At 36.0% G+C, this 16,561-nt stretch overlaps 1 protein-coding gene across 1 annotated transcript in view; it reads left to right on the forward strand.

Annotated features, from left to right (window-relative positions):
- The first annotated feature begins 52 nt into the window (after positions 1-52).
- The window catches only part of RUNDC3B (RUN domain containing 3B), a 52,752-nt gene continuing 36,243 nt past the window's right edge, over positions 53-16,561 (forward strand). The window contains exons 1-3 of the mRNA XM_026067662.1: positions 53-87; positions 5,845-5,960; positions 14,630-14,763. Coding sequence (XP_025923447.1) covers positions 53-87; positions 5,845-5,960; positions 14,630-14,763 — 285 coding nt within the window. The remainder of the gene's footprint in view (positions 88-5,844; positions 5,961-14,629; positions 14,764-16,561) is intronic.

A 16,561-nucleotide genomic window follows, 5' to 3' on the forward strand; every position in this document is an offset into this window, starting at 1 on the left:
GCGCGGGGCGGCGCGGTTTGGCCAGCGGCACCCGCGCTGCGCCCCGGGCGAAATGCGGGGTGTTTATGGCAGCGGCGGCACGGCAAGGCAAGGCAGGCTCCAAACGCTCCGAAATGATGAACTGGGATTTTTTTTTATCCTAATGCAACTAGTCTTCGTGTAGCGTCGGTTTTTGTTAAAAACATACGTCCAGTTTTAAATTTTACACTTAATATAAGATATATTGGACGCAGAGTGAAACTGAAAGCTGCTGGAGAAGTGGCTAACTGTATGATCTTACCAAAACACTGATGTTGCAGGAGCAGTCTGGAGGAGGCTGTCTTAGGGGATATTTTTGTCTCCAAAATCTAGATCAGATCTGCAGTGTAGCCTAGATCTAGTATATTAAATTTTTTAGTGTCTTAATACCGAGCTTATATAAGCTTAGTAATACTTCGTATGGTGTTCYGTGTAAGTCTTTCTACTGCTGTCACTGTCAAATTCCACGCAGCATTTCCACATATGCAGTACTGACCTATTACGTCATAGCAAACTTTTAAGTACACACATATGCTGAAAGCAATGATTCCATTACTTCATTTGTTTCAATTGCTAAATTGAAACGTTGTTGAATGAATTAATTTGAATATTATTTGGAGAATCTCATCAACAAGCTTATATGAGCTATGACATTATTTTAATTTGTACAGATTTTTATAATGGACCAAGACAACTGCTAGGTAATACTGTATCCTCATCAATTAATGCTGCTGCAGCAGTATTTTTAAAAACAGTTTAGGACCCCATGTTCTTCCTTCTCTTGCTTTTATGGTACACTGTTTAATGGGTTTTACAAACTGAATATATCATCCGGTGCTGAAAGGAATCTGTTTCAGTATTCCTTTAAGTCCTAGTATCTAGGTTTCAGCATGGCACCTATACTATTCTGCCTTTTCCAGGGTATTATTTATATCTACTACTATTTGTGAAAGGGAGATGCAACAACACCACAGAAAAAGAAGAATAATTTTTTTTCGGACTTGCTGAAGCAGAATAAATTATTATTATTTTTCAGTCTGTGTATTTCATATACTTGTCCTAGCAGTTAAAATGGTGTTGTAACATAGGTAAAGTAGCTTAGGAGTCTGAATGAATTCAGTCAAAAGTATGCGAGAAGGACTACGACAGGAACCACTCAAAAATGGCGTATTATAATTATTTTCAGTAAAACAGTTTAATTTTGCTATATTTTCACAAAACCTGAAATTGCTAGTTTCTGAACACACCTTAAAATTTGGAAAGGGGGATGAGAAGAAAGAAGGGTTTGTGTTATTATGGTTCGCATACGTTTATTTATATTTTTATTTCTCGTAAAAATGTTTAAAATATTTCAGTGCCTTTCTGTAGCTATTACACATTTTCTGTTACTGAAAAATGTTATCTGTTAGGAAATATCCAGATGAGTATCAAAGCTAGGTACTAGGTACTAGTTCATTCCAATCAAAATTCTATGACAATAAGAAATAGAACTGTTTTTTTTTTWAAAAAAAACTCCATTAAATTTGGCCAATACTATTTGCTACCCAGTGGAGGTGAGAGATTACAAGGAAGACATTCTTCTGAATTACCATCTGTTAACAGTCTCTAATAATTGAATGAACTATTTTTCCAAAGCTTCAGTTTAGCAGAGTTTTATTCAGTAGTTAAAACAGGATTTGGATTTTCAGTCTCTTCCTACAGTAATGAAATCCAACTCCTTGTGCAGACATATGGATACTTTCTTATATGGAAGGAACAGTTTATTTCTACTAAAAATTTTGAGTGGCAACGTAGTTACAGGAGGTAATGATAACTTCCATAAAGTAATTGCATGTGAAAACAGCTGGTTGTGTTTGTGGAACTGCACAGCAGTGATTTAAATTGCAGTAATTTTTAGGAGGCTTTTTTGAATAAGTATTAACCAAAATACATGTTCTAAGCTATTTCTCCCTCCCCCCCCTTTTCTTTAAGCTTTGATGCCTTCCATTCTCCAGTAAATAGTGCTGGGATTTTGAGGTTGTTTTTGATTTTTTAAGATTCATGGGTCAAAGATCCATATGGATACAGAACCACCCAAAAAGTACAGGCAGGCCTTGGAAGTGAAGATCTTAGCTTAAATACAGAATGTTAGCACCAAACTGAACTACTGGCAGGAAATACATTAAAAACTTTTTTTTTTTTTTTCCTAATATGCCTAAGAGCTGTTGGATCACGATAACATTGACTGAACTGTCAGATTTTGTGTCCAAGCCATGTTCTACAGTGCAAGGAATATCAGTTTATCGTCTTTGGGATTATTCTACATTGATAGTTTACCTCCTTTAAAATTACATGTTTTACCTTGGTTCTCAAATTGCAAACTAGTTTTTACAAATTTATTTGAAAAGATGCTTCCAGTCATTTGAAGCAGAATATAACAACGGCAAATAACAAATACCTATACCAGTTGTATTTTCTGCCTATTTCCTGCTTGATTAGAAGCTTGCTCCTGTTTAATAAGTCTTAAAGAGAGCAATATGTGTTTGGAATTAAGCCTCTAGCTTGTAGATCCACAAAGGTTTGAGTTTGTCTTGGAGTTAAGAATCTACCCAAAAAAGCTTGCTATAAATCTTTCTTATTCAAAAATGTTTTCCTCTCACTTGAATAAGAGTTCAGAAACTCTTCTTAAAGTTGGAGAATTGCTGTTGCTTCTACAGCTGTTTTTTGGCACAAACAAGACTATGTTCGTGACAGGGAAGAATACGTAAAGAGCTGAAAACATCAAAGGTCACAGTGGTTGTTTAGAAACACTGTTGTTTGGATCTCTTTTTGCTCTAGCTGCAGTTACTGTATGCAAAAAATATTGTTGCAGTGAGACATAAGAACTGGTTGGATAAAAGAAATGAAGGCTCTCTGAGCAATAGTTATTGGGGCTAAATTATTCCAGTACTGCTACAGTTCACTGAAAAGCTCATCTTAGAAGATCGTAAATTTGTTTAAAGCCACTTTCGTTTCTTAAGCCCTTTTGCTGCAATTTCTGTGTTAACCTCTGCAATGTGTGTAGACTCTTGCTCAGAGTGCAGTGCTGCAGTAGTAGCCCCGTGGAGGGAATATGAAGTTGGGAACAACAAATGGAAAAAAGAAAGCAGTTTGTCATGAACCTCTAATATTGTATCTTATCTACCTGGACTTTGTTTCTTAATACCACTTGTGTGGAGGTACTTTAGTCTTGACGTTTGCCGCCTTGACTTTCAGTCTGTAAGTATTTTTTTAAAAAAGTCTCCCAGAAAACATTTCCAGTTAGTCAAATTTTGACTGATAGGGTTGTTATCTTCCTATTTTATGGAAATAAAGTGTACATATTGGCACTGTTTGTCATTTTTTTCTCCTAAAAGCCATTTTTAGTCAAACTCGACAGAAGTGAAATCTCGTAACTATAAAGGTTGTTTAGGTTTTGTCGTTAGAAGTGTAGAGTAGAGAGCATGGTGGCAGTAGTATGAGCAATTAAAAAGACCATCATTAAAGATAATGGGATGCTAGATTGTCCTTTCTAACTGCACCCCAAGTATTTAAAAGTTGTGGTAACTCATCTCTTTAAAAAATATACAGTATTTTTTTCTTCTACTGAGTTGCTGAATGTTTTAAAGTAAAAAATGTTACTTACCTGTTATTTTAGACAAGTATGTGCTAAGTTCTCTCCCTTTCTGAGTATATCTCCATTTCTGAATATGTATACCATACAGTATTAACTAGTGAACTTTTAAATAGGGCACTGAACAAAGGAAAAATAGACATAGCTACATATTATGTAGTGCTTTGTTTTGCAATTTATGGGTTATGTGATGATCAGATCTCTGAGTTTTAAGATGATGTTGCTATATATATTGTCCAGTTATATTACATTGCCAGCTCACTGGGTTTCTTGTATATGTACCCATAAAGGAATGGTGTGCTGCATCTCCTGTTTTTCATTTCTGCATAGTGTGGGAGGAGCCTTCTTGTTACAGTTAATACTGATTTGGTCAAGGCATTGTTATGTGCATTTGATTTCCAAAATTAGGAGTTTTTTTGTAGATAATTTCACAGGTGTGGTGTAGCTTTGAAGAAACAATTCATTACTGCCATTAGAGCAGTCGCTAGCAGTGCTAGTGACTAGGCACAGGTTTAATGGGCATGCTTGTCTCTCACTCAAAAACGATAAAAATTGTGGGGGAGTTAAAAACTGAGTCATAACTTGACATTGCAGAAGCAGCTTTCTGCCCACCCCCCACTCCCTGCCCTTCCAAAAACACTACAGCAATAATAGGAGCTTGCAGGAAAGGTAGGATGGAGAATCTTTATTCAGAAGTTTACTTGGTATAACATAATTGAAAAAGAAATATCTATCTATCTACATATATATATATGTATATATATATTTACATATATCTAGATAGATAGATAGATATCAGTTCAGTCTCAGCATAATTTAGGATGGTTTCATTTAGTAAATGAGCATGAGGAGGCTGAGCTGCCTCCACTAGAGATGCAGTGAAGTTACTTTTACAGTACAGAGCAATAGTACTGCTGGTTTGAAGAGTCTTATTCCTGCCTGTGTCTACATAGTATGTTGCTGCTTCAGCTGTGCCATAGAACTGTTTGAGTTGTTGTGCTGTGAACCATATTTATTATGGATGTATCCATACTTAAGAGTCACTCCATGCCTCTGCCTCTCAAGTGCTATAAATCTAGACGAATTCACAGTGGGCCCCTTAAATAGTTGTACTGGCACAACTGAGGGAGCAACGTGCCCTGGCATAGGGTCTGGGATGAGCAGGCAGGGTGAGAGCTTCCGAAGCGGATATTGTTGAACCTCTGGTGTTGTGAAACTATGGCCTCAGGCGCTGGTTGGACTGCATTAATACAAATAAGGGTTGTTGCACAAAGCCCAATAAATATCTCAAAATAGTGTTAATTTTGAAGTTGAGGGCATGTGAAACTTGCCTTGAAACTGAAAACTGAAGAGCGAGGAGCAGAAAGGTTAATTAAAATAGATTATGATAAAATGGAAGAGGGAAGAGAAAAATCTGTATTTGTCATGTTTCTTGTGGTTTAAATTACATTCTCTTAGGATAAAGATAGATAAGTGCAGGTGTAACTAAACACAGCTAAGATTGGGTAATTGGCTGGTAACAGATTATCTGCTTTTGAGACAGTGACTYGATTCAGCCTTTCCAATTACAAATGTTAAATCACATTAATATTTTTTTCTGGCTTAACAGTGAAATAATATGATGCTGGAAAGGGATTAAACCCATTTACAGGAAAATCAACCTGTGCAAGTTAATGTGCAGAGTTAATAGTGGATAAAAATTTACAGTTTTATAATGTGTTTGGGTTATTCTTGCATTAGGATGAAATTACAGTGTTCCCATGATAGGTTAAAGTTTATTATTCTGATTCTTGGGCATGGATTTGGGGAATAAAAGGAATTTTGAGGGAAGGGTCAAGCAAAAATCATGATGTTTAGGATTATGAAGAAAAATTGCTGTTGAATGCCTTTGAGTGGCTTTTTCTCCTACCTTATTAAACCAGTTCAGAGGAGAGGAGAATAATTGGCTCACTTTTACTTAGAAAGTAGGAGGACTTTTGCTTTTCGTTCTTAAAGCTTTATGCCTAAGACCAGCGGTGTTGATTGTATTTCCAGGCTGATTCTTAACGGAGTATGAGTTTACATTGTTCTGACTGACTGTGGAATTGTCCAGGTGGTTTTACGGTTTTTTGTTTGTTTTGTACCAAGTACCCTCTTGCTATAGAGGACCAATAGCTATCTATAAAATTTATGATTGTCCTGTTCTTTCGTTCTAGGTTTTCAGTGAAGACTCTGATTGACCGTTCCTGCTTTGAGACTATAGATGATTCTTCCCCTGAATTTAATAATTTTGCAGCCATTCTGGAACAGATTCTGAGTCATCGACTGAAAGGTATGTTAAAAAACTTTGTTACTGGTCATGTTTTTGCCATGAGAATTTACTTCTATGGAATTAGTGTGTGGCTGTGGAAGCTGCTTGATGTGAAAGAAAGTGTTGGCTTTCTCTGTTCCGTTTTGTCCCTTGTTGTTGCGTTCATGGTTGTTGTCTGGTTACTGTGGAAAAGAAGTCAAGGAAAGAGTTTTGTCAGACACGTTTCCAATGGTCTTGTTGGAATTGTTCTAGGCTGGTAATTAAGGCAGCGGATGTTGCCGTGGTGTTGAGCTCCCTCTGCTCTTCTGCTTTATGTTAAGGCTCTGTTCTAAGAGTCTGGGTCTGTAAGACAGCTGTAGTGTTTTTTTACATTAGCAGAAGGTAGAGATAGCACATCTCTGGTGTTGCTCTCATTTCTTCCCTCCCTTCCCTGCTTTTGTTGCCTTCTTTTCCAGAGGCTTTGTGTTTAGGTTCTTTCATTCCCCTACCCCCCGTGGCAAAGCTGGTTTTTGCTGTTGGAATGTTATGGATCTGGATTAAATTGCTTTTAAGAAAGGTCAGTTGAGTCTCCTCTTGTATCAGAGTCAGATGTTGTTCTAATTCAAGAAAATGTCTGTTTGATTTCCTGATTGTTCTAGAGGAAGCAGCTCTGCTGAAAGAACAGTGAGTGCCTTAGCAGTAACAGTCACGAGCAAAGGACTTTGGAAGCTTCTCCTCATTCCTCTGTTCTGTATACAGTTTCTGAAATTGTTTGGGGATTATGAAGGACATCATGCTCATCTAAATATAGATATGTAATATGACAATCCACTCCTTTTCATACTTTTGCTTTTCAATATTCATAACTAGGCTTTGTGAAGAATATTGTGTGTAGGCTGACATTTGAGTAGCACAATTACTACCTGCTGTCATGCTGTCACCGAAAGAAAAAAATTCACACAGTGGGGTAGGAACATAGTGTTTGTCACATTGCGACAAAGATTATTGGAGTGATTATGGGCACTTAGCAACTTGACACTGCTGAGAAGTTGCTCTGTTCCCCCCCCCCCAGCTTTAGTGATGTTTGAACAAAAATTGTTACGAACTTTGTTTATTTTTTCTTGCCCAACGTTCTTTTGTTTCACAGCCTATTATTCAGGACAGGAGGTAGAGAGGATGCCAACTTTAACCTTCAACTTCCTTTTGGTTATGAAAGGATTTTGTACTGTATGTTTTTCCTCATTTTTTTCCTTTTTATCTTTACATATTCAAACAAACCGCTATTTATCTTGGGCCAGAATTTTTATTTTTAGTATTTTTTTTCATGTAGTCTGGGAAGTGAAGTTAATCATTTTAGGAGGCAAGCGCTCCTTAAATTTAGTGCAGATACCACAGTGATAGTCTAGCAAATGGGTTAGAGACAAATAGAATTTGCAAATAAAAATTATTTCAAATAAGAAATTGTTGTCTCAGTCTCCCCTTGTAATTACCAGTATGATTTTCTAACTTTACAGAGTTAAATAAAGATACTGAAAAAGGCAGCAACTTGTGCATTGTATTGCAAATGGGGAATTTTTGGTAATAAGCTAGATTGCTGCAAGTGATTACTTTATTCTTTAAAAACTTGAAAGAGAAATTGAGATAATAAAAGTCCTGTGACAATTCAAATTTTAAGAGGATATGTATTATGCAACGCAAGGCTTGAAAGAAATTGCATCTTATTGATGGAAATGACTAATACACTTTGAATGCATACTTTTTGTGGGGGTGGGAGCGCGCTAAAAGCAGACTAGTGATTGCAATGGGTGATGTAAAATATTTTAATGCAGGCAGAACATATATGATGTTTTTGTCTGCGGTAACAGCTTTGATACAATGGAGCCGTATATGCTATCATAGTCCTGTGGCAGTAAAGTGTTACACAGATTGTCCAGGTTTGAGAGTTTGAGTATGTAGACCTTTACTTTCTTAAGGCCACAGTGAATAACAGTTCTTAAAATCTCTAACTTCCATCAGAAGTACAGGGAGGGGGAGGAGGATTTAAATATGTGATTCAATTTGCATTGTAAAGGTTTAAATTTACTTCTATTAGAAAACTTTTACAAGCAACTATCTCATTTGATATTGAAGATGATTTCTTTGAGGAAGGAGCAAAACAGTCTTGATGGAATGCAGCAGCTGTTGCTGCTTACTGGTTTTGTGCTCAGGTAGGATTGAGACAAAACACAAAATGGGAAGGATAGTCATTTTATGGGGAAAAAGTTGGTTAACTGCGGGGATTAGAATTTTGCGCTTTTCCTGAAACAGTTACAATTAAGAATTCTGAAATAATAGTGCCACAAGTCTCATCCTCTTGGCTGTTCTGTTTAAAACGCCAGCTTTAGCAATATGAACACTCTATTCAAACTGATTTTTAGTAGGTAGCTGATCTGAAGTTGCCCGCTCCAAGTAGCACAGGTGTCATTAAACAACATTCCTAGTGGTTTGTTTTTTTTTTCTTTTAAGAATCATTGAAGAATATAGGTTGTAAAGCACTGTCAAAAGTCACCTAGTCTAAGCTATTCTCAAAGGAAGGCTATTTCAAATTGCTCAGGGCCTTTTCCAGTTGTGTGTTGAAAATCTCCATGATTTTTCTTAAACTTCAATGCTGTTTGCTACAGAGTGTTTTTTTTCCTGTTCTCACTTTGTGTTTAGCTAAGTGTTTTATATTTCAGGCAAGCTAGTCTTACTGGTACCTTTCACTGTAAAAATCATTTTGACCTCTTTCATACTGACTTCATGCTCCCGTCCTTTCCTTGGTATTGGCACTGGTCCTCACCTGCTCCTGCAGTGATCCAGTCAGGAAGTCAAACGGGCAGAAAACTAATGGCTTTTCGCGCAGACACACTCCTTCCTCAACCCAACTGCTCTTTTCTTAAGAACATCTTAGATGTGGGCGTCTGTTTAGTAATAAAATAAGGTTGAGGTAAATATGTCAGTTCACACGACACGGATCTGTGTGTGCTGCTTGAATGCAGGTATCTGTTCGTGTGATACAGAAGACTGCATATACATAGCACCGAAACAGTCCCATAAAAGATAAGATGGTATCCTCTGGCTGGAAAGTTGGCCACATCTCTGCTACCTTACAGTTAGCCATATGGTCGTGACAAAAATGGCAGTCAGGAATAGGCCACAGTCTGGCTCACAGCCCGTTTTTAAGAGAGTTTGGGTAAGCTCTATTAATTGCTTTTGCAGGGATTCCAAGCCCTTGGCTGCCGCTGTAGAAAGTGGAGAGATACTTATCCCTGTAGTGTGTAATGTATGTGCAGTAAACCTGCTACTGCGCGGAAGTGTTGGCTTTTTCTGTGAATACAGAACAGATGAAATATCCTGAGGAAGATATTTCATGGCAAGGGCATGTGGCCCTTCCTGCCCTTAAAATAAGCTATTTGGCATGCCTGCTGATAAGACTTGACATTACTGGACTAAACAATTGAGGATTTTGAAGAGGCAGGAGAAAAGGAGCAAGAGAAAGAAGAAAAGTGATTAATTACTCATTTATTTCTGGTCAGGAATAAAAATTTACATGGCTTTATAATGAAGGGCAAAATAGTAGGGGGGTTTTGTCTGGATACAAAGAGAACATATTTGAAGGTCTCTGGACCAAATAGGAGCTATAGCCCTGAATGAGGATTTTACAAATTTCTACGAAAGTCTGCATATTTAAGAATCTTTAAAGCACGGTAATTTTAGGAGAATCATTTTTTCCCAGGTAGTTGTTTGGAATTTGTTCCTGTCTTAACATTTGTGTACTGTTGTGATTAAGCCATATCTTGCATTGGCATCTTCTTGTTTTGGCAGCTGACCACAGATTTTCAGATATGTTACCTATAAGAGTGTGTGTGTGTGTTTGTGTTTGTTTTAATCTGATCAGCTGAGTAAATATAGTTGTTGTAGATGTGACAGGGGCATCAAAAAATTGTTCAGCAACAGAATTTGGGATTTGATCACAGACATATCTTAGCTGACTCAAAATCTGAAGCCACTTCAAAGTGATGCATGTATTGTCTTTACTGCATCATAATATTGTATGATTTTCCACCCAGAAATTTAATTTACATGCCGTGGCCTATCACTTTGAGTTAGTTTTAATTAACTAGCAATGAATGACATTAATAACTACTGTAGCTTTTTATGGCCATCATCTCAAACATATTTTTGAAAACTATTGTCATGTGTATGTATTTGTTGACTTTGTTTTTTATTGTAATGTCTTTTACAGGAAAAAGTGTTTATATCTAAACTGATAACTAGTATGCATGCTTAGAAATAGTTTTGGGATATAGATTAAAATTTGTGACCGATAATGTATAGTGCACCTTGCTTATGATTTTTGTAATTTTTGCACATCATGCTTACTATGAGTGTGCTAGTCATTTGTACATTTAATTGCATTTACCATAATGACATAAAGGAGTATGCTCTACTATGCTATTTTGATGCTTAAATAACTTTGTGTGCTTTTTTTCCTGTAAGTATGTTTAAAACATACTGTAAATATGTCAAAAGTTTCTGCTAGAGCTGTCTGCGCRAGCTGCTCATCTCTATCCATCTTTCATCTATGTTATTCCTAATTTGCTAGTGACTGAGACATTTGTTGGTGTTTTTTCTTTTTCCTTTTCCTTTTAAAAAACTTGCTATGAACAGTAAGCTTAGAGGGTGGTCAGTGCTGCTTGAGCAGGAAGATAAATGTAATAATTCTCCTCTCGCCTTTCTCCAAAATGTTCTAGTTTTATGGATCATCAGTAACCCGATGGCAGTAATGGTAATGGCCATACTAGCGATGTCACTGGTAAATAAAATTCTGTTCAGTCCTTGCACTATCATCTTCATAGTAAGATGAATTACTAAATTTAATAATTTACTTATGAAACAGTGTCTGCAGTGCACATCTTATCCCTGGCTGTACATTTTCATTTTATTTACTTAAGAAAAATGCATATTGTTACCCGCTATCTCATGGAGCCTCTTTTTTCTTAAGAAATGACTATTAATAACATTTACGTTAATGAAAAACCCCTGAGTTCTAGTAAAGCTTTAAAAGCATAAACAGTGGTTACAGAGAAAAAAGGATATGAATTATATCTGCAGAAGAAAAATTGCCTTTGTAGGTATAGGTCATAGGAGAGGAAGAAGGATTTTTTTTAAGTGAGTAAGATGCAGCTTGTAATGCTGCTCATCCTAAGGCAAGTCTGCTGGATAAAAGAGTTGAGGTGATGGAGATGTAGTGGGGATGAAAAAGGGAGGGCAAGGAAATAAGAGCTGAAGGCACTACTGTCGTGAAGAAGGTCAAGCCTAAGCATATACTTGCTGTGGCCCTTTGTTTTTTGCTCTCATAGTCATAGTGTTATGTCAAAGTGCCATTCTAAGCAGAATAGCTTTTGTTACTAGATTTAATATTTCTAGATCTGTATTGACCCTATTACTGTTTTTTGGCTGAAAAGAAATAGTAGAACTCTTGTGTAATTTGTGGTTAGGCTCATTCTCCTTTTTCTGTATGGGGAAAAATCTTAAACCAATTTATAACTGTCTTGGAAGACTGGGTTTATGAGCTATTGTAATTTTTTTTTATTTTTTAATGACTCATTCTGCAGGCCCAAAATAAAGAGTAGGTACCATAGGAATTCCTCAAAGAAATATCATCCTATTGTATTATTAACAAATTATATTAAAACTTATTTTTTGCAGAATGGACTAAATTTGCTGTGCACAAAATTATGATACTGGAAAGTTTGGAAGAAACCTGCCTGTACCTTACAGCAGTCTAGTAGTTACTGCTTTGCAACTACAGAACTTTGTTTTCTAGATAGAAAATTGGCCTGTGAATGAGTAGGAATCAAACTGTTTTAATGTCTTATTTGAGCAGAGTTTCTTGGGAATGAAAAAAGATCTGAAAAATAGCATTGGAGATGTCTATATCTAGTTGTCAGACTGGAGCAGAAATAGGTGATAAGAATAGGTGCATAACAGTATTGAAAAATATAGTGAAATACAAAATTTGATAATATCGTTTCTATTTACTTTTTGATTTTATGCCACAAAGTTGCATTCATTTGAACAGTATTTAATATTAAACTTACAGCTTCCGTGTTTACCTAACAATTTCGATGGACTGACAAAAACAATAATGGCATTTCTGTTGGAATAGCTGTAAGCTTCTGTATCTTCTGATGGTATATATGAACTTGATTGCAAAGACCACATACTCTTTGTTGCTTGGATCTTCCAGGAAACTCCCTTTCCTTCAGATCATTGACAGAGTACAAGTTGTATTCTAAAAGTTAAGTTTTAAGTCAATCGTGACCCCTTAAAATCTAGCTATAACTTTACCTTTCTCATTCYTTGCGATGTCCTGTGGCTATGTACATTAAGTTCATTAATTGAGGGCCAAGCAGATTTTCAGACACTGAAAGTGCTTCAAATTGTAGTAAATATACAGCTTAATATCTTATTTAATAGTTTTTAAAATGCACTCTCCTCTATTCTCTAACAGGCTTTCCCGCGATTTTCCTCTATATATGATAGTTATGAAAGTGTTTGCTTCAGATGGTGTTAGCTGCTAGAGTGTGGGCAAGATTTAAAGCTCTAAGGAGAAAATAGTGCATTGTAGATGTCCTTGGTTCATGACAGGAGCCTGCTGTGAGTCTCAAGTGAAGACAATTCATGCTGAAGTCTGAAAGGCACCATATCCTTGTAGAGAGCTGCTGCAAGATGAAAACCTAGTGTTATATCAGAGCATACTGTAATTATGGCCAGCTTGCTTCATTGATCAGTGTAAGCCAAATACTCTGTGTAGTGGTTTCTACTTCTGTTATAAAGGTATTTTTATTTTTAAGTTACACGTGTGCTTTTCAGATGTTCATTGGTCAAAGGAATTGCTTTGCCACATATTACTGGCTCCAGAAAACTATGGAGTGAAGCTTCCTGTTGAGGTTTTTTTTTTTTTTTTTTTTTTTTTTTTTTTTTTTTTTTTTTTTTTTTTNAGAAAATACTCTATCTTTAAGATAGAGTTTGATAAAGCCACAAAAGTTATTGCATGATATGCTTGCCTTTATTAGTTTGGACTGGAATTGGTGACACAAAGTCATCTTCACACTTACACTCCATTTAATTTTGCAGGTATAATCCAGGGTAGAAATGTTTCTGATACAATTAAGAATATGAAAAGTATCAGTAGCTTTTTGGTATTGTAGAATGCTGTTGAATTCTTGTTGCTGTCCACGATACTTCATGTTTCAACAAAAACAGTGATTTGTAAGAGCAGTTACCTTATAGAAAAAGACGACTTTTTTTTGGTCCTCAAAGCTGAGAAAATGCCTACAGTAACTCTGGAGCTCTTGTTTCTTTGGGATACTAAGTAGTATATATTAATTTCTTCATGGTTTTTGTACAAGTCTTTCATCAAGCTTTGAATTTGCTGAATAAATTCATGTGGGAAAGTAAACAGATGGGCCAGAAAGTGAAGCAGCAGGTACCCTGGGGGAAGAGGGGGGTAATACCTTGAATTTCTTAGGTCCATAGAGGCAGATCTTCAGCTGAGACACTACACTGGCTATGCGTGGAGCCAAGGCATGTCATACTAGATAAAGATATCCTTGGCATCATATTTTGGTATTTTATTTTCAGTATGTATGATTTTCAGTATCAGTCTAATATATTCTTCCTAAAAATCTGAGCTTTCTAATGGCAAAAGAATAAAAGTCTTTCTGATAAATTAGTACAACTTCAGAAGTAAAACTCAAGACTTCAAATAACTTTAAGAAGTTCTCTTTTTACAGGGAAAAGAGGGTTTGCATGTTACATTATAATGGCAATAGCCAGAGGGCAAAGTTGCTCTTTTTTGAGTTCTGGGTTGCACTGGTATGCTGGTCAGTCTGCAGACTGCTGCTGGCCTGCTGCCCCTGGGCTGAAACTGGCTTTGGGGGCGCAGTTGCAAGCAGTAGGTACTTTTGCCTTTAGTAAGGCAAAAGTGCAATACATTCCAAGCTGGAAAGAAATCCAAGGTTTTTGGCTAAAACTCCAGAAAAGACGTCGACTTACTCGATGTAATTCAGTCAACTTCCCAAGGAGTGTTCTGTGTGTACTCTAAATAAAGTAACTTGTGACTGCAGAAGCTGTTAGATCATGCATCAATTTCTGCTTCAGTGAAAGGCCATTTTGTAAAGTTCCAAATCTGCTCTTAAAATAAAGATAACACTACCACAGCAAAGACTGACCTTTAAAGAAATCATAAAGCAACAAAATTATCTATACTTACCTGTATTGATTGGATACATGGTACTACCTAACACAAATAATAGAAATGCTTCTTGCATCATAGTTTTGAGTTACAGCAGTGTGTACTGTACTGTGACTTAAAAGTCCTGTGAAGAACTCTGTTTTTTTTCTTGTTAATATGCCATAAATACTCAACAAAATACACATATTTACACAAAAGCCCCAAACTTCTGTCTTCATATTGGTTGCAAATCAAGGTGAGCTGTGCAATGCAAGCCACTTTTCATACCTGCACAGCCAGGTTTTAGTAGGAATTTGTAGGCCTGCTAATGAGAGCCCTGTCTGTGTAGACAACATGAAGGAAACATGGGGCAGCATTTTATTTTTGCTTATTTCTAATAAGCAGGGAGGGGGTTTCCTGAATCTTCACGTATCTTGTATTTTGATTTAAGGTCAGATCACCTGGTTCGGCTATGAAAGTCCTCGTAGTTTCTGGGACTACATTCGAGTAGCTTGCCGAAAAGTCTCTCACAATTGCATCTGCAGTATTGAGAACATGGAGAATGTCAGTTCTTCTAGAGCTAAGGTAGGGAAGAAAAAGGTCAAATTGATTTTGCAATACTCTTTCTTCTGTGTAAAATGTAGCTGACATTTCTGCTCCCAGAAGAAAAACATATTTCTAAGCTTACCCCACAAAAATTTTCAGAAGTTTGAAATAATTATTTTCTGATCTGTACCTTAAAAAAACCCCAAAACCTCTGAATGTGTTTTCTTTTAAATGTATGTTGTTCAGTAGAATAAAACTCAAATTCTCTATTCATTGGGTATATTGTATTATAGAATGATTGCCTTCACATTTTCTAACTCATAATTTTTGGAAAATGCGTTATGGTGAGGGAATTAAGTTCATGTGGGCAAGCCTATCAAATATTAGTTTAAAATTGTAGAAGTGTGATTTATTTTTAACCTAGGGATCAATTTACTTTCGATATAATTTATTTACCAATAGAAAAGAAGGGATTAGTACTTGAGGGTTTCTTTGTGTGATTGTTTGTGCAGGAAACCTTTGATGGACTTTAATATATTTGCTAATAAAGATCCAGCATTTTAAAGGACCTGTATATAAATGACATCACAATTTATGATTGTAGTTATGGTGGAACTGTTAATGAAAGTAACAATTTTACTATGTTTATACACATACGAACTGAACAAGGATCAACTTTAAACTGACCTATCATTAAATTTTAATAGTGTGAAACACTATACTACATCTTAAATATTGTTTGATGTTGGGCAGAGATTACAATTTTTTTCCTAGATTGAAATCATCCCTTTAAATAGCTTGTATTTCCATCTCTCTGTGTAAATCAGCCCTGCTTGACAGTTGAGAATCTTCTGACTTGAAAGTGCGGGTAGAGGATGCACAAATTAATGTTGTTGATTTTTATTTCTAAATGAACTGGAAGAGGTTCTTTGAACAGCTGCCCAAACTCTGTTTCGTGGCTCTTTTAAAATCTGCTGGTTCCAGATTGTGATTATATTCTTATTCACAGCTGATGTCATTGCTGAGGGGGAAATAGCTTGCTATACACAAAAACTTTATAGCGCCTTTTGCTAGAAGTAGTATGTAATTTTTTTGAGGGGCATGATTGTTATTAGTCTGTGTTAAATTAGCTGTATTAGCATAACCACAGTTTTCCTCAGTAAAAGATAATGCTTAGATTAAGCAGGACCTCCAATCTACTAGTGCTTTGAGCAGCCATTCTGATGATCCATAGTATTGCAGAACAGCTTGTTTGCCACATCAGCTGTTGCTCCTTCCTTGTTTTATATAGAACCAGTTTTAAATTTTATATATAAATGTATCTGTAGCCATAATGCGTGTGAAGATTTTGAGACAGTAGAGAGCTCCATGGCAAAAAGCTATGACTGTTTCTTCCTATTCAGGATATCATGTGCTATTCCTGGCACTCTATTTACTGGAGTATTGGACTGATGATTTAAATCATGCAGTTTTTCTTGGTTGTGTTGAGAGCTAGAAATTCAGATAATTTGGAGAATTTACTCTCTGAATACTCTCTGGAGAGATTTGCATCCGAGAATCTGATGAATGTATTGCTTACCTTTAAAATAAATCTCATATATTTCCGAGTTCTCAGATTTTCACAGATATTAATATTTAAATTTAGTAAATAATAAGATGTAAAACTATTTTCTAAAGTATTCTTATAAGTAAATTCAAATTTCCTTTTCCTCTGTGGAAGGTTCCATATCAAATATTAAACAAATACACTAATTTTTGCAAATTATTGATTTGATATTGATTATTAATTTGAGCAGTGTTCAATTTTTTTTAAAAGCGTGTGTGGGCATATTTGGGC

This window comes from Apteryx rowi, unplaced genomic scaffold (assembly GCF_003343035.1).
Source record: "Apteryx rowi isolate R43461 unplaced genomic scaffold, aptRow1 scaffold_260, whole genome shotgun sequence".
NCBI lineage: Eukaryota > Metazoa > Chordata > Aves > Apterygiformes > Apterygidae > Apteryx > Apteryx rowi.